General features: G+C 41.3%; 1 protein-coding gene across 1 annotated transcript in view; it reads left to right on the top strand.

The window, feature by feature from the left end:
• Positions 1-12,812: 12,812 nt before the first annotated feature.
• PPM1L (protein phosphatase, Mg2+/Mn2+ dependent 1L) overlaps positions 12,813-24,187 on the top strand; it is a 106,552-nt gene continuing 95,177 nt past the window's right edge. Inside the window, exon 1 of the mRNA XM_013955506.2 lies at positions 12,813-13,255. Coding sequence (XP_013810960.2) covers positions 12,857-13,255 — 399 coding nt within the window. The 5' untranslated portion in view covers positions 12,813-12,856. The remainder of the gene's footprint in view (positions 13,256-24,187) is intronic.

Below are 24,187 nucleotides of genomic sequence, written 5' to 3'. Positions count from 1 at the left end.
AAAAGGAAGCTGGAGATTTGCAGGTGCAAGACTGTATTTACTATTAACCTTTACAGTGTAAGTAAATAGAAATATTTCCCAGCAGGAATTAATACCCAGAGTGTAGCTTTTGAATCTTCTTGGATTTATGAACCATGTTCAATTACCTTTTTAATTCTTCCCTCATACACAGCACTTTATCACCTTCCCACCTATCAAAGCACCATAAAAATAGGACTCTGCCACTCCAGGGAAACCTATTGTTTCAAGACTTCACAGACTTACTATTAAAGCCCATTTCATGTTTCATGAATTTTTATATCAAACATTCATCTCTGGCTTGCTTTTCTATCTGGATGACATACCAGATCTTTTTTTAAAGATAAATTAAATCTTTTTAGCCATATTTTCCTCATTCCAGGTGTAACCCTAGAGAACCTCTGTAGAATATTGTTTCAGGGTTAGAGAAAACAAAGCATGTTTTGAAAACAAAGGGCAAAATGATCCAGAATTTGTCTTATCCCTACTTACATGTTTGCTAATCAAAAGGCAATAGTTATTGGTCTCCTGCCTGTCTAGATATACAGAGTTCAATCAGTAATTATGCTTATGTATGAAGGATATTTATCAATAAGCTCTTTGCTTTAAATGGCTAGAGAAAGGAAGAGCTCCGAGTACGCAAAACAGTCATCTTAGCTCTGATTCTGTCACTGATTCCAACAGAACGGTGATGTATTTGGCAGAGATTTAGAGGCTGTCAAAGGATACCAGTGTGTGTCTCTACGAGTCATTAAGAAATTTGCATTTCATGGAAGAGATTGGATTCTGCTTCTAGTTGTCAGATCCATATGTGACACTTCAGCTAAATATATTCAGTGTAGGACCTTTTTGTGTTCTTTCAAATGATTCGAATTTAAAAGATGGCCAAGGCAACAGCTTTTCACAAAAAAAGCGGGTGCTGTAATTTTCAAAATTTTAAATGAAAAAATTTAGAGTTGTTTTTTCCATTTTTATGAAAACTGTAAAACAAATGTCAGTGATTCATTAAAGAGATATTTATAGCAATGTTGATATTGTTAATAGCCCTTTAAATATTTCTGAAGAGCTAATAAAAGAAAATTTTCAGACAATTTGTAAAACTATCCTCCGGCTGTCAGGCAGCAGAGTAGTGTTGAAGTGTCAGGTGGGAACAAGAGGAAGGCAGAGAATTGCCGCGTGGCAGTGGCAGCCTCTTAAACTGAATTTGCCACTGAGGAAAAGTATAATGTAGCTGCACCTTTATACTTTGTTGTTTCTACAACCTTTTTCATATTTGTAGGGAGTTAAATGCAACAAAATGCAGTTCAACAGCACCACAGTAAAATTATGCTGTTTTTACTTTTAAACACACAGCTATTACGTTATTAAGTATCTGAGTTTAGCAAATTAGAGTGAAACTAAACTCTCTAAAAAGAAGTAGTATTTAATAGCAATACAGGATGTACAGAAAGAACTATTAGAAACTCTTCTTTAAGTCTTTTAAAATAATTTATCAATGTTTGCCTTAAGAGTACAGCACGCTGTACTTATTCTTACAATGCGTTTTTTCCGTTTTCTTATCTGTGCACTGTGCTACAGTGGCAGATAACCTGGAGTCCTCAGCTTTGAAACAAATACCACAGACAGTTATAGGTATATCATTAGCCTTACAACTAGTCCCATCAATTGCAGTAGTTTAGTATGTTCCTAAAATAAATTTGGGACAGCCATATATAGTAGGACACAGGCTGAAGGTCAGGGAGACTATTTATGTGCTTAAATGCCTTTCCAGAGCAGAGTCATACTAAAAAAGCCTTTAAATTTAGATTCTTCAGCAGAGCTCAGCTATTTGGAGAAACTGATTTTAAGACAGAGGACTTCATTAAATGTCTCTTGATATCATAGAGGAATAAAGAGTAAGTGAGCTTATTGACCTTAAGTGAGTAATAGAGCAGGTTTTAGAAAATGGCAGCTGCAGTTTCAAATGCGTATTGCTTCACCCCAATATAACTTAGCCAGAGTTTAAAGCATATTTATTTATTTAAAATGAGAGTTCCAGGTAGAAAACTTATGAAGATATTGAAAAATATATCGAAGACTTACAATTAATGTTCATGTCTTAATCATTACAGGAATAAAGTACGAAGGCATTTTGTTTTTTCCCTGAGGTGCTATTATTTTCACGTGTACGGACAGAACCAACCCTTGCTGAAGGAAACTCTTTAGAGGGCATCAGGCTCAAAGGCACTGGAAAAGAGTGGGGTCTTCCGTCTTTTAGGCAGCAGTTAGGTTGTAGGTATAGCATGCTTCACTTTTGCAGTTTTGTGATTCAAGAGTTTTATGAATTTTCAGATACAAAAAGACTGGATAAAGAAAAGCAGTAAAAGAAAGCTAAATATGCACACAGCCCACAGATTCTGTACGTTTATGCTATATTTTGATTTTCTGTCATCACATATTTCAATTCATGAATTAATCTTTATAGCTCGTGGTTGAGAACATAACTAGTAGACCTTAAACTTTGGTTGGTAAGCCAGTTACTCTCATATAAGTGCATCAGCCTTCTCCCTTCCCATTTCTAAAACCATAGCAAGTCATGTGTTTGATACATAGAAAGTGCTCTTAGATAACGCGTAGCCAAGCTGCAAAGTTATTTCTTGAATGCTTTATTTTCTCCATTACAGCAAGGAGCAGAAAGGAAAACCTGTTTTATCAGCACACAGGTAACTGGACTGATTCTAACATTGAGACACTTCTGCTCAGCTGACCTGCTGGTCCGGAGGTACGTTCCTGATGCTTAAAAGTGAGACTGGAAAGGTGGTAAGCGTGGGTGGTGGAGGGGATGCGTTTCCTTTGTGCTGGGGCTTCTGGCGACAGGCAGGGAGCAGGCTCTGTGCCCTTCCTCTGTAGCAGCTGAGCCACAACGGCCCTTGCCTCCCCAGCCGCCCCAGCCCAGCGGCTCCTGGGCGCTGGCCGTGCCAGGGGTGGGGGCCCAGGGGGCAGGAGGAGGGGGGGAAGACAGAGCTGCACAACTGCAAGAACCGCAGCGGGAATAGGGACTGCCTGTCAGGAAGGGAATGAACCCGTTCCCTTCTCCCACAGAAAGCGTTTGGGACATAGCGAGCGTGTGAAGTACTGCATCATCCTCCAGCATCTCCTTCCGTTTACTGCCTGGGTCTCCTTGTAACTCCTACGGGGCAACAGCAAACATGATTTATAAACATCCTTCATGTCTCTGCTGTGCGCTTGCACAGAGCAGAGTCTCATTAGCATTGCGAGAGGCAAAGGTGACGGGACACCCTGTGACTCCAGAAGCATCCCGGTTTGAAGCGATGACAGGCATTGCTGACGGTGACGAGCCAATTGTAAAACGTGTACGCAGTCCCACAGCACGGGGCTCGACAGCAGCACGAGGTGAATTAGCTGTCTCTTGGGGGCACAGGTGATCCCGGTGTGCTGGCGTTTTCCGTATTGCTGGAGCCTCGTTACGCTTTGCTGTTGGAAGCTGTTCAGTACAGCAGAGATGGAGATCAAAGCAAGGGCACCATCCTTTCTGCGTGCAAATGTCTCGCTTCTCCTTCTGTAAGGCGAAGTCAAGTGCGCTAGTGTGACTGGGCATGAAAGTCAGAAGAGGCAGGATCCACCGGGCTGAGACAGTCTGGATGTTGCTTTCCATATTTTTATAGGAAGCAATGAGTAATTACTAAAGCTCTGGAAAAAAGCAAATCCCTCTTCGTTATCTGTGTAGCATTACTAATGGATTGGGCATTGCACAGGCAACTCAGAGACAGAACTCCTGTATGAGTAGCTGACAGTATAAACTATTCATCAGGTTACTGGCTAAGTGTCCTCAACTCTCACATTAAATAAAGTTGATTTTTTTTTCTTTTCACCTACAAGGTCTACTGGTTATTCTGGAGAATACTAATTAACTGGAGCAATCACGAATGATAACGGCAGAGAAGAGAGGAAGATACAATAGTTCACAATGGAAACACAACACAGCAGGCAGGTGTTTTTATGTGGTTTTGTTTAAAATCATTTCAGCCACTTGACAGAGCGGGTCTCCTGACTTTCCACTGAAGATGGAAGGTCAGCAGAGAACAGTATTTTTGGAGAAGTCATTAGCTATAGAAAAGCAGTTCATAACGTCTGATAAACCATCTCCTGCAGAGGGATCCATGTAAGCACATTCCATTCTTTCTACGCTCTCTCCATCCTTTGTTTGCTTCTTTTTCATCGGCTGAAGGCAGTTGTCCGTTATTCTGCACTCACTAAACACGTCCTGTGGTTGTGGCAAATTTTGTGAGCTGTGTGAATGTTGAAAGCCGTGGAGCCTGTAGAGAAGAAGACTGAATTTAGTATTGTCTTGGTATCACCAGTTTTTCCCACATGCGTGTGCAGAAATGAATCCTTGGTAGCTGGAAGCAGCAGTAGGGAAGCCCGCAGCTGTTTGAAACTCATTCCCCCATCTGGCATCCGTTTCACAGTCTGGTGCCTCAGGAGACCTAGGATTGATGTGGGAATTAGAGAAAAAAGTAGCTATAAAAGAAAACTAAAACAAAGTCATAAAATTCTCATGTACCCAGATGATTTTTCCCATTAAAATACAGCTCCTATGCTGCAAATCTGCTTCATGGTTAAGCAGATGGTGCTGTGGTGTGGATATTTCACAAAGTGGGCAAGAAGGAGAGACAGTTCTGACAGCTGAAGGTACCAAGCCATGGAGCTATTTTAGTACAAACCATGCAGTTCGTATCTCATTAGACATATTGCCTGTGAGGAGACAGAGAACAAACAAAAAGAAACGTATTTGTCACTGAAGACACACAAATAGAATAGATAACACTTAAAACATCCTTAAGTGGGAGTTGTGTTTAGTATTTTCACTTTCCTTACTGCATCCAGTTCTTGTGAACCCAAACTTGTCTTGTGTGCTTCAGTGGAATGTAGACATCTAAACAGCTCTAAGCATCTTATCCCTGTTACCTAATCCAGAAGTTAAAAAAAATTTACAAAGTCCTCTTCTGTGAGTTCCCCTCACAGTTATGTTGTGTTTTTTTGTACTACTTCTGTGTTCTTTCTGTACTTCTTTTGTATTTCTCTTGAAGGAAGATTATGGCTGTATCCAGGGGACATCAGGAATGCTCCTTCAGTCTTCTGAAGTCTTCTGGGTTCTTTGGAAAAAGTCTGAGTCTCTTCCTTCCCCTGCTACATATAAAATATATATCACATTTCAACCCCAGAAGTGTGGATGCTTCAAGTTTATTTATTGGCAGACCTATTTCAGAAATCCACATGAATTTCAAGCACTGGGCATGAACACAAACACTCCATAATTTCAAAAAGGGGAGAAAGTCTTAATAAATTCTCCATACCCCAATAAATAAATTCTCCCACTATCCTTGTTTTAATATTTGTCTATCTCCGTCATTAGAAACTTGGAGAATAAGTGGGCCTTTCAAACTGAGTAATGGATCTGGGCTTTGACCCGTTAAGCCTGAAGCTGGATTCCCCCTTTGATGATCTCCGTACCTCAGGTGCTCCGTGTACAACTTGTCGTCACCACGCCAAACAGCATTAGTGTGAGCACTCCAGAGGAGCCCAGCTGTAAGGTGCCTATGGAAATGGAGCGGTCACTGAGGATCAGTCGCACGTTCCCAGAGACAAAAGGAGCCCAGGCTGCTTTACACCCATTCAAGAACTGTAAAGCTGTCAGAAAACCAATTTGCCTGGTTTGGTCAAGGAAATCTTAAGTAACCTCGAGCTGAGTTATCTCTACTGTGCCTTACAGCAGGCTTTACTTTGAAGGGTATGTTACGCATACGATCAAGGGAAGATGTCAGGGTTGGATTGCTGCTGCACCTTTGACATTCAGCACGGCTGGGACTACCTTCTTGACGCCTCATGGAACTGAATGCAGCTGTTTTAAATTGTGCCAAGTGAGTCCACGGTTGATTTTGAGCTTAGGGTAGATCATTAAAAAAGGCATCTCAGTTCCCCTCTCATCTCAGTTTTGGCACAAGCAAAGCTTGGCCAACCTAGGATCTAGTCCTGAATACAGCCCATAATGTTTTGCATGCAGATGTTTCTGAAAGAAGTAAAAATGCAAGGAATTAAAATGTATAAATCAAATTTGTAGTCTCTTGCTTAATGCAAATGAAATAGTCTACAACATAATGCAAGAAACATCTGCTAAACCAAGTAAAAATTAATGAAGAAGAAAATTAAGATTCCTTTGTTGTTGATTTTTATCAATTTGTGTTCAAATCTGAGAAAGATTTAATAAGTGCTGGCAATTCATAGTTAATTAAAAATGGTTCTAAATGATTTAGTTTCTATTCATATTTTGCATACATATTTTGGAGTTCTTTGTGTAAGTGGTAAATTTGTGATGCATTAATCCACCAGCAAATACTGTCCAAACATCATTGCCAAATACATCTTCCCTGAGTAGTGATGCAAAGTTACGCTGCAATTTAAATGAAAGAATACTTCAGATAGCAGCTTTGTCAGTCTGGATCATCTTCAGCTTTATCTGCTGGGCCTTTTTGGCGATATTTCAGTCATGCTCCAATTCTCAGTGAATTTATATCTGGAAACTGACAGGGAAAATATGTATTTTGAATAATTATGATACAGAGAGCCTAACTAGAGAACCCTAAGGGTAAATCAGTGAGAATTTCCAAGCATATGTCATGTCCCTGAGAGGTGGACTCAGAATGAACATTTTGAAATCGTGCTCCCACCAAGATCCAAGGCAGGACTCCCACTGCCTTCACTGGGAACAGCATTTCACCTTTGGCTTCGCATCCCAATGGCACTGTCAGTACTCTAGCTTTTTGTGAGAACCTTTTATATATTTGGATCACCTGAAGACTCTATAACCACTGAGACTAGAATCACACTGTATTCCTATCAGCTTCTTTCCGTCCCACTTTTTTAGGTCCGTTGTAGATTGTCTCTACATCAGCATGTGATCTCAGTAGTAGAAAACTGCTTTATCTTCATATATAAAAGCCAAATTATTCTTGCTATACTTGAATTGTATCAATTCAAGGTTCTATAAGTTGATAGACTTCAGAATTTATTTCTGAAATACATCCCTGATTAAGTTTTTCCATAAAATGAGTATTGGCATCTTTTCTTGATTGTGTGTATCACAGGACAGTTTGGCTGCGATAGTAAAAGTAGATAAGAACATATAAACACTAATAAAAACAATACCCCTTTTTTACTTGTGAAATAGTAGCGGTAGTTTTTTTGATTTTTGTTTTCTTGAAATAATATGTTATCTTCAGCTATAGCTTTTCAAAAATTGTATGCCATAACTTTAGTACACTAGGTCTGGGATTTGCATGTTATCTGTTTGTGCGCGGAGCAGCTGGATACATTTAACCTTATCTAAGATGTGCTTCAGTTGCACAGGGATACGGCGCTTCACCGCTGTGGTCTGGTGCATGCATCGAGTTGCTCTCCTCTATCCCAGACCACAAAAGATCATCTTTAAGCAGTTTGCTTTTGTTTCTAATCTAATTTAGGCAGAGCCCAACCATGAAATGAATTTATACTAACTTATAGATTATGCTACATTGCAATACGCTTCCTTGTGGCATTCTGGCATGAGGATTTGACATGGTATTAATAATTTTTCCAGAAAGCATCACTTCCTAAATTATTTAAAATTATTTTAAAATTTAGCAGTCTTTATAGCCAAACTAGTAGCTAGCCCAGAATTACAGCACAGTAGTGTTCTAGCTATGTAGCTATATCAACCCTAGATCTACTTCTCAGCAGCCAAATCAAATCTGACATAAACCATTAAGGCATTTAGCTTCAGTATCTCAAGAGGACAAAAAAGATTTTTTTTCTATGTTTAAATCCTTCCACTTTCCCATGATTTTATCTCTCTATCCCTTCTACTTCTCCCTTGTATCTGCTCCAATACAGGGAGCTAAACCATAGCAGAGTCATATGTTTAAATAAAAGATGCTGTGAAAGCATCACTTTCTTTCTTCCCAAAATCTCCCTGCATCTTGTGACCCTCATTCTTACTAACATTAAGGTCACTTTATGTTGCCAGGAAATAAATGAAAATCAGACTTTACACACCAAGGTGTACTATAATGCGGAATGGGAATTCAGAATCATGGAAAATAAGAAAGAACAAAAAACCAGCTTGCGTGAAAATTCGTTATTTTCATTCCACATCTGCAAATGTTCCTCTTCAAGGGAGATGCAAGATGAGCAAAATTCATATAATAAGATTCCTCTTGGGTTTAACAGAGAGAAAGGAGAATTTGCCTGCAATGCTTGGCATTTGCTGCAACATAAAAATACATATACTTCTGGAAACAATACTATAAAGTGCTATTTATATTAATGAGGATTGAAAGAAAGGATAAAAATTGTTGACAAGAAAACTAAAGCTTCATTTGCCTGTTACCAAAACTATTGTAGAAAACAGTTTATTGTATTGTTGTACTGTTATTCCTCTGGAGACCTATATCTGTCATGGCCAAAGAATGTCCTGAATAGTCTAAGATTTGTTTCTTTAAAACATCCAAAAAGAAAAGCAAGAGATATTTTACTGCATTACAATTTTATTCCTGACAGAGGCAAAAAACCCCACAGTTTTGTGGTTATCATTGGTACTAGTTTTTCTATTACAATTCTGTGTATTAGCAGAAGAAAAGGAGATGACCCTGTAGGCTTCTTGGAATGTTTTGATATAAATTTCAGTGTTTTGTCCTGCAGTGGAAGAACTAACCTGCACTAAGCTGCATTAGTGAGCACTTCTGATTTATGCTAATAACACTGTTTGAATCTGAATATCCTGGCAAGACTTTTCAAATAGGCAGCACAATACAGTAATTAATATGAGAAGTTTACTCCAAATCTTAGCATCGTAGAGAATGTTATAAAATAGAAATTTTACAGATTTTGGTGGGATTTTTACAAGCAAATTTCCATCAAACTGAACCCTGAATGTTAGTGTGGTTATCTAGTCAGACTGATGAATCATTCAGAATCATACCTTCACTATTCATCCCAAGGGTCAAGTAATAGTAAATTCAGTTTGCATATAGAGCAAATGAAATCAGATATCTTTTTTTTTAATTTACATTGCTTTTATTTTATAAGCAAGAAATTATAATGCGAATTAGCAAGGAGTGCAAATTAGCAAGGAGTGAGTGTTTTGTCCAAAATCTTATTATTCAGTATTTAATTTTGCTTACCGTGAAAATTACTTACGAATGAAAGTTGTATTGTTGCTTTTTTCACTAGGCCCAAAATAAATTCTCATTTTATTCCATATCAGGCAATATATACCCAGTACCTGTATATTATAACACTAAACATACGACCGTGGTATCAATACGTGTTTATGTTCGCAGATGATTTGCTTCTGTAGCCAATGCATAAAAACAAACTCTGCCTCGGTATCTTCCTGATACATGTAGGCAGCAGGAGGAGCTGTTGAGCAAGAAATGTTTTTGTACGTGTTCAAGTCACTGCATGGTGTATCCTTATCGAGTTCATTTGTGAAGCTGGCTCAGTGATTGCTTTTCATTCCTTTCACAAAGCCAGAGTTCTCCCCAACAAAAACAAAATAAAATCCTTCAATAGCAACTGATATGTCAAATATTTCTGAAATTTTAATTATCAATGTACAGTTTTAAAAGGATGCGTTTGGCTCCTGGAGTTCCATTATCCCACTAGTTCAGCTAGGGAGACTGACAAGAGCGAGCAGTGCCGGATTCAGCCACGGCGAGCGTTATGAAGCCCTTAAACGTGTTCGGTCACTCCTTCTGGATCAGACCAGCGGGTTGCCTGAACCTTACTTTGAACCTTCTAATTTTGCACTTAAGGTACTTTCCTGCGGAGCTTGTACTTTGTGCTTAGCTTATTAGTATTTAATTAGTGGACAGTTCCATTTCGAGGGCTGAGTGGAAGAAAATTCTCTGAGATAATTACATGGATTACTCCGAGATGCCTCTATCGTGATGTCAATTGCTACCCTATTGCATCAGTTTAGCAAAATAAGACTTAGCCTGCACCTTCTAGTTTCAGCTGCCTCCCATTCAGAAATTAAAGCTTTGAACACGCCACAGCTGCAGAGTGTTTCAGGTCATACTCTCACAGCTGAGATGCTTTTGGAACCAGCTCAAACTCCCTAGCAGTTTAAAATACGTATAATGCTTTGGAAGACGGGCAACAACAATTTTGCTGCTAATGGAGCGCCTCAGGGCAGTGTGGAGCAGCAGCTCCTAGGGGCATTTAGCATGGAGAGCATTCTGCACCTCTTTGAATAAAGCTGTTAGTGTAGAGATACTAGTCCTCACCAGCTGAAATAACAGTGATGAGGTGCACGCTGGTGGTTGGAAGAGAGATTTGTGCATTGTCCGGAACAAAACCATTTTATTTTACTTGGCAATCCCACAGTCTGAATTCACGGAAACACAACTTTAATACAAGTCCCTGTACCCTCAGGGTACATACACATTTATATTTCATTACAATGATGATTAAATATATAATGAATTAATTGGCTGTAGTAAGCAGTATTCTCCACATTTTAACATTTATTTTATCTTTCATTAAACATAAAATTAAATAGAATTAAAGGAAGCAATAATACAGTTGTTATTAAAAACAAACACAATCATTATAGGACAAATTTTGCTTAGTGGCCACATACAGCTTCCAGCTAGTAAAATAAACAACTCAAAGGGGAGTTGCTGCAGCGAATACAGCAAAAAGCCAGGGAGACGAAATTAGCTCTCCAAGGGCACATATACAAAGACAAATCGACTGTGTTGAGGGATCTGTGTTGTAATGCAAGTGTCCCAGCCGTGTTAAGACATAGTTTAGATGGAGCTGTACTGGGGCTTCTTTTAAACTGAGAAGTTTTTCCAGAAATGCTCTGCTCAAAAGATGGGGACCCACTGACATAAAAGCTTAAGTGGAGATGTAGTTACAAAGTTCCTAGTTGCAAAAATATTATTTCAATGGTGTAATTTATTTCAGCCTCTGTTTATCACACTCCCATCTTTCCGGGCAGTACTTGCAAGTATAGCTAAGCGGTTAGCACTGTAAGCTACAAATGCCTCTAAGTCTGGTTTGTTATCATATTACCGAAATCACGGGTGTGTATCTTGGCCTTGCAGGTGAAGAGCTCACGGCTCAACTCCGCTGGATAGTGAAAGACAGGAAGGTAAAGGTAAGGGACTTTCTTCAGACCAGTAATGCACAACTTTGTGCTCTCTGCAGTACTTTAATAGAAGTGTTACACGCCTCTGAGATTTTAAAGCAGTATCGTTATATCCAACATCTGTCATTCATTTTCCTGCTTCTCAGAGCTGGATGTAAGAATCTGACACGAAAAGATTTAACTCATTAACTTTGAGTTAACCAGTTTTATGTAATTTACATAAGCTGATCTTTGAAAAACTAGCAAAAAATTGTTTATATGCGTTTATATGTGAATTCTATGTTACCAAAAGTCCTAAGGAAGTGGGAACTGTCGGAAGACTTGGCGGAAAGCAGGTACTTGAACAGTCAGCATTGGCTGACAGACATTTCATTCTATTTTCCAATCTAAATTTCAGACTGGCTTTGTGTTTTGCTCATCTATTTCCCCCACCACATCAGCTTTTATACCCCTTGAGGCTGGTTGACAAATTTTGCCGGTTTTTAGACCCCCAGCGTGCCAGCTGGCTGAAGATCCTTCCCGATCACCTGCAGCTCCGGCAGTCGAGTCCGCTGGACCGCGTTTATTCCAGCAAACTCCGCTCGCACCATCACAGTTTGTCATTTCCCTTGCTTGTCAGTTAGCAGAAAGACAACCACTCACTGAAGTGGGTCAGAGGAAGAGAATACAAAATCCGAGTAGATTTTTGTCATTGCAACGTTGCCTAGACAAACTCCTCTGTCAGTTTAATAATTCAGAAGTTTCTACTTTTGTTCCTCTTCACCTACGAGACTGCGAATGTAACTGAGGAGTGTTTATTAGATTTACTAGGTGATCATACGAGATTACCTTAGAGAAGAGCTACAGCTCTGCTTTGTTTTCTCATTTCCCTGGGTTTTGAGGCAGCTGCTCATAGGTCACCGTCAGGTTTTGAAACGGGATCAGCTGCGCTTGAGTGTTGGCAGCGCCGCCCCCCGCCAGCCTCGGCCCCGGGGGGGGGTTCGGGTGCCCGGGCTGGGGGCGGCTGCCGGGCGGGGAGGCCGCCTAGGCCGCGCGGCGCCTCCCGCCGGACTACAAGTCCCGGCGGCCTCCGCGCCGCCCCTTTCGCCGCTCAACGGCGGCGCCCCCGCGCGGGGTCTGCTGGGGCTTGTAGGCGGGCGGCGGGGCCGGGCGAGGAGGAGGAGGAGGAGGTGGCGGCGGCGGCGGCGGCGCCCCGCCCCGGGGGAAGGGCCGGCGCAAGGCGTGGGGGACACGGGAGCCAGGTAGCGCGGGCGGCCCTGCCAGGCACCTCCTCGCTGCGGCCGGCGGCTCCGCGGCGCGGCGGGGCGAGCGGCGACAGCGGCGACAGCGGCGGCCTCCCGCGGCGCCCTGAGGCGGGGCAGCGGCCTAGGGGCGGCGGCGGCGGCGGCGGCGGGCTCGCGCTGTGAGGGGCGGCGGCGGCGCCGGTGGCGGAGCGCCCCTTCCCTTCCCTTCCCGCCGGGCCGGGCCGCCCCGCTCCGCTCCGCCGCCCGGAGGCGAGGAGCGAGGCCGCCCGCGGGCGGGCGCGGGGCGCGGCGCGGCCCGGCGGAGCATGCACTGAGCGGCGGCGGCCGCCGCGCCGCAGAGCCCCGGCAGCCGTCGGGGCGCGCGTTGCATGCTGTGGGGGATACACGGTCTCGATAATAAATGATAGAGGATACCATGACTTTGCTGTCTCTGCTGGGTCGGATCATGCGTTACTTCTTGCTCAGACCGGAGACCCTGTTCTTGCTGTGCATCAGCCTGGCCCTGTGGAGTTATTTCTTCCACACGGATGAGGTGAAAACCATCGTCAAGTCCAGCAGGGACGCGGTGAAGATGGTGAAGGGCAAGGTGGCCGAGATCATGCAGAACGACAGGCTGGGGGGGCTCGACGTGCTGGACGCGGAGTTCTCCAAGACCTGGGAGTTCAAGAGCCACAACGTGGCCGTCTACTCCATCCAAGGCCGGCGGGACCACATGGAGGACCGCTTCGAAGTCATCACCGACCTGGTGAACAAGACGCACCCTTCCATCTTCGGGATATTTGACGGGCACGGAGGAGAGGCAAGTGCTCGGCTGGGTAAAGCGGGGCTGGCGGTGGGGAGGGTTGCTACAGGGCGAGGAGCGGTCACGTCCTCCTGCAAGGAGCTGCGAGAGGTCACGGGGGGGGGGGGCTGTCTGTCCCTTAAAGGATGGGGAGAAGAGTTCCTGAATAGGGAGAGAGAGAGACGTCTCCATTCCCTTTCTCTTTCGCTACCGCTTCCAGTATAAATGTGTTTATACCCCCTCTGCCCTTTACAGCAGTAAAGGCTTAATTGAAGTAAAAGCCCTTGGAGGTGGATCCTATGTGCATAGAATAATGATGATGAGCACGAACTGCCTGGAGTCATCTTTTGTTGCAGAGAAGCGTGGTGTGATCTGGTTTTGGCAGAGGGCTAGTCTCCCCCTCCTGTCAGGAGCTGTGCTCTTCGGCAGTGGTCAGAGGAGATTTCTCTTCGAGGCTGCGTGTGTGTAGCGTTAAGCCGCTGCGCATAAAATGTATCTTCTCAGTAATTCACTCTCCTACGAAGACCAACAAGTCATTGCAGATGAGTTGCGTGTATATGAATTGCATGTAGTTTTTAGGGAATTACAGTTGTGCTGTCATACCTACCCCCTCCCTAGCAGAAAAGCAGAAAAAGTTGTCATTCTGAAACGTTGTGGTGTTTAACCTCTAACTTTCTGAACGGGGTGGTTTATTTAAGGTTGTGCTCTGTGATTTGTGTTATAGCTTGATGGAGTACATCACTTATTTCAGGTGACATATGCTGAAACTATAGCTTCCTCCTCATTTAGGATTGTGGTGCTGCCATTTAGCTTCTTGTATAGCACAAAGAACATATTTCATAACTATGGAAAAGAAATGCAGAAGATGGGGGTTGTGATATGCCGTGCTAACTCTAGCATGCATTACGCCAAGTATAAGACTACATTGAGAGTTTTACTGGGACCATGGAAGCTGGAGAGAAATGTTGAAGTTTTTCAAGCAAGTAAGTGTTCCTGAAGGAAGGGCAGGACTGCGGGTGCTTTACAGCGGGGGGCTTTGGTCTTCCTCCAGCTGCTTTCACAGATCAAGTAATCAAAGTGTCTTCCTAGAAAAGCGTCCACAGTGACCAGACGCTAATGGAGCCAAGACGGCAGTTGCTGCCCCTCTAAACCCGATGTCTGAAAACTTCAGGCCTTGGGCACATATCAAAAAGCTTCCCTTCTGGAACCTGTGTGGTTGTTAGGGCAGTCACCTATGATATGCTGTCTTGCCCTATCTAGTGTTTTGCCCCCTTTAAAATAATGGAAACACTGCAGATATTGAGAATTGTCAACTGCTTAAAAATTTCTGGTTGTGATCGAATCCTGTTTTCCTTTTTCTGTCTGTTTTCAGTTGGGGCATAGCTGTGCCAACTCCTATTGGCGTAGTTGTGCCAGTTCACTATTCCTTGGCCTTCGAGGAATAGTGGTAGAAATACATATATATTGCAAACTGATATGTATCTCCTTTCTGAGAAGTATTACCTCTCAGCTGTGTGTTTGGTATATCTGCTTCTTTTGTTTTCTGACTATTTGGGATAGGAATGAAAGGTGTTTGTGTTTTGTTTTGTGCCTTTTTTCCCTTTATTTAAACTGACAGTTTTCCGTGTCTGAACTGATCAACCAAAACAAGTTTGCAAGAATGTGTGTCATGTTTTTTAAACATGAGATGGTTACAGATAGAGGTATTCTGAGATGGTTACAGATAGAAGTATTATACAAACACTTAGTCTTTGGCATTGTGAAAAAGGGATCTTATTTCTTTATTTAATTTTATATCATAAATGTATCTCACCCCACACTTGATTCCACAATCAATATATTTAAATAATGCAAAGCTAACAGAAGACAGCTAAACGACAAGAAGGAGATATATGTATTTTTTTGTAATGGTTATAGTCTTGAGATTTTTTGAGCTTGGGTTTACATCCATGTGGTATGTTAGAATGGTAATACTAGCTCTGTGGAAAGCGCATTTATCTTTTGTGTTCTGATTCCTCAGAGAACTTGTTCTAATTGATTCTGTGGCGAAGTATGAGGCTTTTATATAAAAGACTGTCATTTTGAAAGGCTTAGAAAATCTTTCTCCAAACCTTACTGAAGCGAACATTTAAAAAATATATAATCTAGTATCTTTTATTTATCTTTCAAATGAAAGCCTCAGATGTGCTTAGTGGCCTTTTCTCCTCCTAAAAAATAGATGCATAATCATTAGGGACATAACTAGTTTCTCATTTTAGATTTTATGTAAAAATAGTTAGAAGAGCATGAACTGCGTGCTGTGCCTACAGCAAAAAAAGATTGTGAAATAGTATGTCTTAGTCTAAGCAGGTTTTGCAGTTTTGAGTAGAAAAGAGGGGAGGGGAAGGAAAGAGCAGAAATGAATGCTCTTATTTAATCCAAAATAACTAATACTAAATTCTGAGTCTTCATTTAAACTGGTTTTCTGGATGTCTTTTCAAGTAAACGGCTCTGTGGAACACTTTCTCTACATGTATAGCAAAGCCTTTGTAAAGATGTAATTTTCCAAATGGGCTCCTGTTGAATTTCTTTTTGTGTATTTAAAGAACAAAGACCTGCAAATCTGTGGAGTTACACATGGAACAAACTGTTCTATACGAGAAAAAACTGTTTTTTCCAAACAGATAGTGCCACAAACGAGTTACTAGATTAATTCTTTCCAAGTGGATACAAGGGAGTGCGTCTCCATAATTATTTCCTGCCACATCAGGTTGAAGTGCAAGGATAGGGAAGCATGATTCAAGTAATATGAATTACTGTGTAGTGCTAATTTATGAAGATTTCCAGGTTTTTTTGTTTGTTTAAATTTTACATTTTGCATAAATCCTACTTTTCTGGTATATGATTTTTCTCTTCCATATTAAAATTTTTAGCCTGAATAGGTTGGCAGCCATTTAGTTAAGTTTGGTGGCTGACTTGATGAGAAAGAGACAAACAAAAAAAGTATTAGTGCTCTGTATTACAGCTAAGAAGCTGGTGTGCTGCTGCAATTAATGGTTTAAGGGAATAATATTTTAAAGATGAAACTTGATACATGGTACAAGCTTCCTTTTAGCAAAAAGTTGGTTTGACTGTTTCTTGAATAATAATAATGTGAACCGTGCAGACAGAGGGCAAAGAAATAGATGTAAAAAGAAGGGAAAAAATGAAGTTTCTACCTGTTATTTCACTGAATTACTTTGGACGAGAGTCTTAAAGGTGATCTATGCATTAAAACCGATAAACAAGCCAAGAAGGCCCTCATCTATTCTCTCATCAGCTTCTTTATAAGGCTTAAAGATATAAGGCTTGCATGCTTTTCCCCACCCCCCCTCCTCCCTCCTTTATTCAGAAATCTTGGGGCTGTCTGGACTGGAAGATTGAGAAGTAGAAAACTAGTTGAATGATAAAATAACAATCCATGAGCTTGAAAGCTGAGCAGTCAAAAAGAAATGGTGCTTAATCAGAAGGATTTAAGTGTTTCAACTAGCATTTACTGAAGAGTCCTTTGATCAAATATTTAATGATTAAGAACTCAATTTAACTGAGATCTTAATATTAGATATAATAAAAGTAGCTCACCTAACATTGGCAGTTTTATGGTTATGGCTACATTGCATATCATTGGTTTTTCTTAACTGCAAGGTGAAGACTTTCAAAACAGTTACAGTAATAGATAAGACCTTATATGCTGCCTGTGCCTGTTTGCAGTTGTAGACTGATGTGGATTACGATGGTGAGAAATTAAAGCTCAGTAACTGTTTCAGAAGAAGTTTCTTGCCCTTTTTATTCCTCTTGGCCCCCTTAATTGGGAACAAGGCAAGCCTTGCTCTTTATGAACTGCCACATATGGATAAGGGCATTTTGCACAATACAGCTGATTTTTTTTTTTTTAATTTCTTTTTTTTAGAGTTGCTGATACAGTTCTATAGTAAATGAAATGCATCTTTTTAATTTTTATTAGGAGCATAGGGAAAGATTGGGAAGTTTAAATGTGGAAGGCAGGTATTCACTGTGCAAATAGCTAATGTTTTTAACCATGCACAGAATCATGTAATGCTGTGTGTGCCACAGGACCTGGAAATCAGTAGCCTGAACTATCGGCAGACATCTCTGGTTACTGATTAACTTATAAAGACCAAAAAAAGAAAGGTCAGGAGATAGTGGTGAGAGTCCTTACTAGTGCTGTCTGAGACTATGGAAACGTGAACGCCGAGGTGAAGCCTGGAGTAAATGCACTGTGGCAGCTGTGTTTGAATAAGCAGGCTGTGCATGTGGAGTACAGGTATTGGAAAGCATGATTAACTCCTCCCTGGTTCATGGGGGTAAACTTGGATGCCGTCGTCTTCACGGCAGCCACAAGGAACAGGTTGCTGCCAGGTGAGGCCAGGGAGCGAGCGTCTGGAATGCCGCACGCTTGGGCAGGAGCCGTGTGCGTGTTCTTACTGTTTAATGAATATGAGATGACTTCCTTCTCCATGAGAGTGAAAGGTTTCTTTAAATTTAAAGAAACCTTAAATTTATCAAACGTATGTGTGAGGTTAGCAGCAGAGCAGCTGATTAGCTAACTACAGAAAACTACGTAGCGACTTTCTCATGTGTCTGTGCACTGTATTGCTTTTTAGAGGTAGATGCTTGTGTTCATAGCTGTTAATGTGTTACGTTGTCCCGATTATTTTAACCCTTTCACAAATTGATAACCTAAACTTTACTGTGAATAGGTCATGCTATGATGATGAACGTCTCTTCAGATACTGGTGGGGGAAAATCTGTTCCATTTAACTAGAGATGGTGATGGACAGTGGAAAGGAACTGTTTGCCTTCTGCCAGATAGGAACTAACAGTGAGCTAGTATTTTTATTTTGGTGATGTTTAGGGTTTTCTTGTTTTTGATCCTGATAGCAAAAAGTATTTATGCAATGTGTTGAAAGAAGAGAAAGCTGACAGTATTGTTTTGTTTTTTTTTTTCTAAATTTATCAGGATCTGCAAACTCTAAGTCAAAACCTGTTTCTCTTATACTGAAGTAGTTAAGCAAACTTAGCGATGAAAACTTACCTAGCACACTTTTGAGTCAAGGCCATTAAAGATTAATGGCTTTAGATTAAAAAAAAGTATGAATAAATCAAATGAGAGCTTTGAGTTTTGATGGCTACTATAACCTATTTGTAAGGTAAAGTCTTTGAGGCTTTGCAGTTTTTAAAAAGAAAATGCTGGGGTTAATGATGGTTTTCCTTTTATAGTAATTTCTTTCAATTTCTAATCTAGAATCCTCTGCAAAGTGCCTAAATATTTGAATAAATATTTACATAGATGAGGTCATGTTGGTATACAAGTCTCAAATCTGCTTATAAATTCTGCACAAGTATCCTAAAATATAAACCAAAATTATATATAGGAAGATTTCTGTCATTTTTGTTTAGTTTATGCAAGTTATGATTCTTGGATGTGATGTTATGAAGTTATCATTTTCACTGTACAAAGCACTCTATGTGATCTTTAACTTAGAGACCCTATTTTATGTGGTCACTTGCCCCACCTAAATGTGACTTAGAATTGATTAATACAGTGTAAAAGTAAGTAACTGGAACTAGGAGCTGTTATCACTGTCAGTCATAGCTGTCTTATTGGGTGTAAAATTGAGTCTTTTTCAATTTTTATAAAAATCAAGACGTTAATTAAATGTAGTCTGCTTGCTTAATTTGAATCAGTGCTTCTGCATTTGGGCACAGAGGCAGCCGACTGATTGCCTCTGGTTTAACTAAATCGATTTTGAGTTTTAGATGCTTTTAGATTCTGAGCAGTCATTCAGGTTCCTCTGTGAACTCGAATAACTCAGACTACTCGTAGGAAGTGTTTGCGTGCATGCTCCTGCTCCGTGGTAAATGCTCAGCGGCTTATCCATCGCCATAGAGGGGAAGAGTATTTCGCAGCTACGGAACAGGAATGTCCAAACGACAGTTGTTAGAGTGCCTGATGCTTTTCAACTCGATAGCCTTCGGTAACTCTTATGGGCCTACATGCTTAGATAAATGTCTGCGGTTTTCTTTGTAGGCTACATAAACGTATTGAGTCTCAGAAATGAGCAACATCTTACACTGTTTAAAAATATGCTAATTTGTGCTACTAATAGTACTTGCCATACAACATAGCAATGATGAATACTCACTAGGTAGTCCTGTTTAACCTGGTGACTAACATCCCCAGCCTGGACATGTTATAAACAAATATAATTTGGGGCAGTAGGATTTTGATGGATTTAATTCTGCAGGTCATGAATCTGGACACTTGTGTTTAATAGTGTGAGAGAAGAAAAATTCATATTTGTTTGTCATATGGGATTAGTTAAAACAGCATATCACTCTAGCTCTGTCTTGACTGTCATGTTTTCAGTAGCTCTTTGCGACCAGAATAGTATTTCTCCTTCCTCCTTGTTGTTTGAGAGATCCAAATATTTATGGCGTGGTTAAATTGTTCCTTAAAACTGAATTTTCTTGCTTCTGGCAGTTTCACTTTTTAAACAATCTCTTGGTTTTATTTTGCTGCTGCCTAGTTTTCCCTGGCTGCTGCAATTCTCTACAGCTGTCTCGGCACTGTTGGAAGTCCCCTTATTAGTTGTTCTGTTCCTACGCGCTGGGTCAGGCACCTTTTCCTTGCTCTCAGGGCCCTTCAGCCCGTCCCTCTTCCTTTGGCCTGCATAACATGCTTCCTGGGCACGTACGCTGGGCCTTCACAGCAGCTGCAGCTGCAAGGAGTGCTGCGGGCTCATGTTCAGGCATCTGCATTTCTTGAAGTGCACCTCCACTGCCCCACCTCTCCAGGGGCCCGTGAACCGCTGAGCTCTTCAGAAATGGTGGTCTGCTAGAGGAGTTAAGTTTTGTGACCCAAAACCAAATTCCAGAGATGGCTGGCACTAATGTTTCTTGGGTTTTGAGGTTCTAGGCTTGCTCTTCATTTTAAGCATGTCATAGGGACTGATATATCTAGAAAAAGGAATAAAATACTTGTATACTCCTTCTGTATTGCTCACTGGTTTGAATCAATGTCCTTGAAATGAGAGTTCCCAAAACTAGTTTAAGGACAACGGCTGCTATAATTATGCACAGAAAGGCACAAGCCTTCAGCTCCACTTCTTCACTTTGACATTAGTTAAAACCTTGAAGGCTAGGTGAACTCAGCTACCCAAGATCTACCCTTTGGACCATGCTGCTCTCCTCCCTACTCTGCGCCTCCACAGAGCAAGACTCCTCAAACACGTGTCCATCCCCCTGCTCTCTGGGCAACTTTGCGATCATGCTTTTGTATCACACATCCTGAGCATCCTGCGAAACTTACCCCTTCGTCCATTTAGGCAACACTCCACCTCAACAAATTATGCTCTGTTTGCCAAGCCGGTAGCTTGGGTCTTCACGCTGGGTAGGTCCTTGCGCGTACTGTGCTGCAAGGCCACGCAGACACAGGAGAGCAGCATGTGCCGTTGCTGGGGTGCTCAGCCTACCTCGCGGGCAGGATGCTGAAGATGAGCTGCTGTTCACACCATGTGGCACGTGCACGCTGATTAAAATGATCTGCCTGTTGCTAGCAGTGTGTGTGTTTGCACCCCAATTTCAAAACCTCTGCAAAGCATTCAGGACTCTATTCCCTGTTTTCCCTGTGCCACCGCCTTCTGGAATGGGAGGTAAACATGAGACTCTTATTTCTTTAGAGTGGCTTTTATAACTACCAGATCCCTTTGGCAGGTGAATTCCTGCTCAGGTTCATGTTATGATAACACTTACCATCAGTGATTCTGTTACTGAGATAGCAGTCCAGCTGGACAGACTGGTTTCTCTGGCTCATGGCCAGCTCTTTGTCCAAGAGATCTTCCATGTAAAAGCAGACCATGAAGGTTTAATGACCCTCTGTTTTTACTAGCCCTGTAGAATTTCAGCTCACTCGGAAGGTAAAATGACAACAAAGACAAGACGTGTTCAAAAGGACATTTCCTTCCTAACAAAGCTGTACATACAGACAGCTCATGATCTTAGGACCGTTATAAGTTGTATATAGAATCAGTAGTTGCAACAAGTTGGAGAATTTATTTCTTTTGGGCTCTTTGTGTGTTCTTACTCTAGCCATCTTCTGCACACACCTTTCCTAAACAGTGGTGGAAACTGCATACCAATAATCACGTCAGCAGTGTAAATAGCAGTAAAGCTGACCAACTCATTCGCTCCAGTTCCTGATGCGAACTACCAGAAGCGCATGACGTCATTGTATCCTTAGTTTTTACTTGTTACAAAGGCATTTTATATTCGAAAGGAGTACTAGGAGACTTTAAGGATGATGTTTTAGGCCCCCGTAGTTGCCAGAGAAAGCTTTTTATCTGCTCAGAGTGTATTTTTCAAGCTCTTTGATCAAAAGTAACTGTGTATGTTTTTGAGCATCCTGATGACTTTACATCCTTTAGGTGGCATTTCTATTAAAGCAATTTAAAACTTATTGTCAAATGTAGAGATTTTATTGGAAAAGCAGTCTAGCTTTAAAAAACATGAATTTTATTACAACTTGCAGATAAAAATATTTGAAGACACCATAAGAGTAGCAAATACTTGAGCCAGGGTGAGTAGGGGAGACTGGAGAGAGTGGGTTAATGTAGTTGAAATAACTGCCCATTTATGCTGTAATGCCTCGCAGTGAGATGCAGCAGCTGTTTCTGATCTGGTATGGGGGGTGGTGTTGTGAACTGTCGTGATCCCACTGAAGAAATAAAAAAATAAAAAAAAAAAAAACAGAAAATACTTCTCAAGACAAGGCTTTCAGGTCTAGAGTAACTTGCAGGCCATAAAAAAAAATCTGAATGGAAAATTAATATATATTTTTTAAAGTTTTGTAGAAAAGTCATTCCAGGAAAGTAGCTCGAGAGTGGGAGCACAGGGTACTTGGGTGGGACAGAGCCTCCAGCTCCAAGCAGAGAAGCTTCGGAAGGGCCGGGTGGTACCGTATAACAGGCCGGGGAGAGGAAGAAGCGTAAGTCTTTTTGTTGGGTGCTTTAACGAACTTTGGAGAGCTCCATGGCAGCATGGCGTACCAATCATGCTGCTGCTGATACAAATTGATTATGGTGCTGAAACATTGCTGGCTCTCCTCATCTCCGACCTTGTCTGATTCACAGCTGTGTGAGCAGCTGACATCTCCAGCCAGACAATCAAAGTACGTGTTTTAACTGCTAAACCACAATGCGATTATCCATAGCACGTCATGTCAGCAAACCTCAAAATCCCCTGGAGAAGTGAACATTTATTTGCATTTACTTTCAATGCTAAAATGTTATCCCTTGCAAATTTTCTCATTGTCATAAATGTTGAAAAAGCTTATTTTTTTTTCAAAATCCCCTTTAGGGGTAAACATTTGATTTTATTAAATTTTGTTATAATAGCCAAAACTGTCATACAGTACTGCTTTCAATCAATAAACTTTTTAATGTAATAAATCTCTTTACTTTTTCATTCCCTACTAGATAGAAAACTGCTGCAGGGCATGAAGCATTTCTGAAAAGTGAAAGTGCATGGCCCATAATATAGTTTTCTGGTCTGCCACAGCTCACTTACACCTTTTTTAAGCTTGCATTTTAAATGAGAACATGATTTATTTGCAGGTAATATACACATGGACTTGTAACTGAGAACTGTCTAAGTTTTTCCTGAAATGTGTGTTTTCTGCAAAAACACACTAAAATTGAGGTCTTGAAATATCTGATTGTGATCTGCATTAAATAAAATGTCCATCCAAGGTTGTGTACTTCAAGAATGGAAACTTAGGGTGGGAGTAGGAGGAAAGGGAGGACGAAAAGTGCTTTTCCCCTTAGTTTACTTAATGTTGATAGCCCTGAACTTTCATCTGCTTTCCTGCATCTGAGTGTGAATATTCTAATTTTTTTTTGCTAAGTTTATTACTTAGGTCTTTTAAAGCATAGGACTGTACTGTATGTAGGATGTAGGAGATGCTTTTAATATATATATTTTTAATCTGACTGGTATATGCTGTGTGGTTACAGTGGGTTTATTTGTGCTGAGAAGCAGGGAATTTGGACAATAATTTGTGTGATCCCACTGGACAAAACTAGTAGATCCATTTGATATTTACTCCTGACCATGCTAAATTCAGCCTCTATTGATATAGAAGAAAAAGGAAATCACACAAGGAAAAGTAGAAAAATAACTATAGAACGGTTAAAAAGAGTCTCTAAATCACAGGGAGGAGAAGCAGCAATGCTGGAAAGGAGACTGAATCGCACTTCCCCGAAGTGGTGCTATCTGGGAGGCGCCAGGCTGACCTAAGCCATAGGTAGGACGTACATGTAGGTAGTTGTGTTGTAACTCATACATTCTTATCCTGCAATTAAGGTTAAACCAGATTTTGTTTCAAAAGGCCTATGATATCCATCACCTGATAGTGGGGTCGTGATGCTCAGCACCTGGTCGCAGCCCTTGACGCAAAGACTAAGCCCAGTTGGATCCGCTGTGGCACCGCTGGTGGGCAGGATGCCGCTAGGACTCCCGTCAGAGAAGGGGAAGGCAGGTGACCTAGCAGTACTTGCGTGTCTGCTTGGCCAGTCGGGTGCTGGAGATGCAGCTAACTCTGAACCATGACAAGGAAAGTTGTATTTTTATAACTGCTTGAAAAAAGGTGTTGCCACCTCTTGTGGCCATGCAATTGAAAGCAGTGTTTAAAGGGCATCCAGTGTTCTCAGTGGCATAACAAGGTGTAAGGCCTCTTCCATATAGCCACATGTGGAGAGAAATCAAATGAAGAGGCTGAGGGAGACAAGAGGAGGAGCCCGGGACTTCCAGACAAGCGTGTAAGTAGAGGAGACAGGGGAGGGTAGCATGTGTTCTTCCATTGTAGCTTTCCTGAATTTTAGCTTGCTGATCTTGTCCTAGCAAGATCATCAG

This window comes from Apteryx mantelli, chromosome 9 (genome assembly GCF_036417845.1).
Source record: "Apteryx mantelli isolate bAptMan1 chromosome 9, bAptMan1.hap1, whole genome shotgun sequence".
NCBI lineage: Eukaryota > Metazoa > Chordata > Aves > Apterygiformes > Apterygidae > Apteryx > Apteryx mantelli.
The sequence above is the reverse complement of the archived record's forward strand: the minus strand, read 5'-3'. Positions and strand labels throughout refer to the sequence as shown.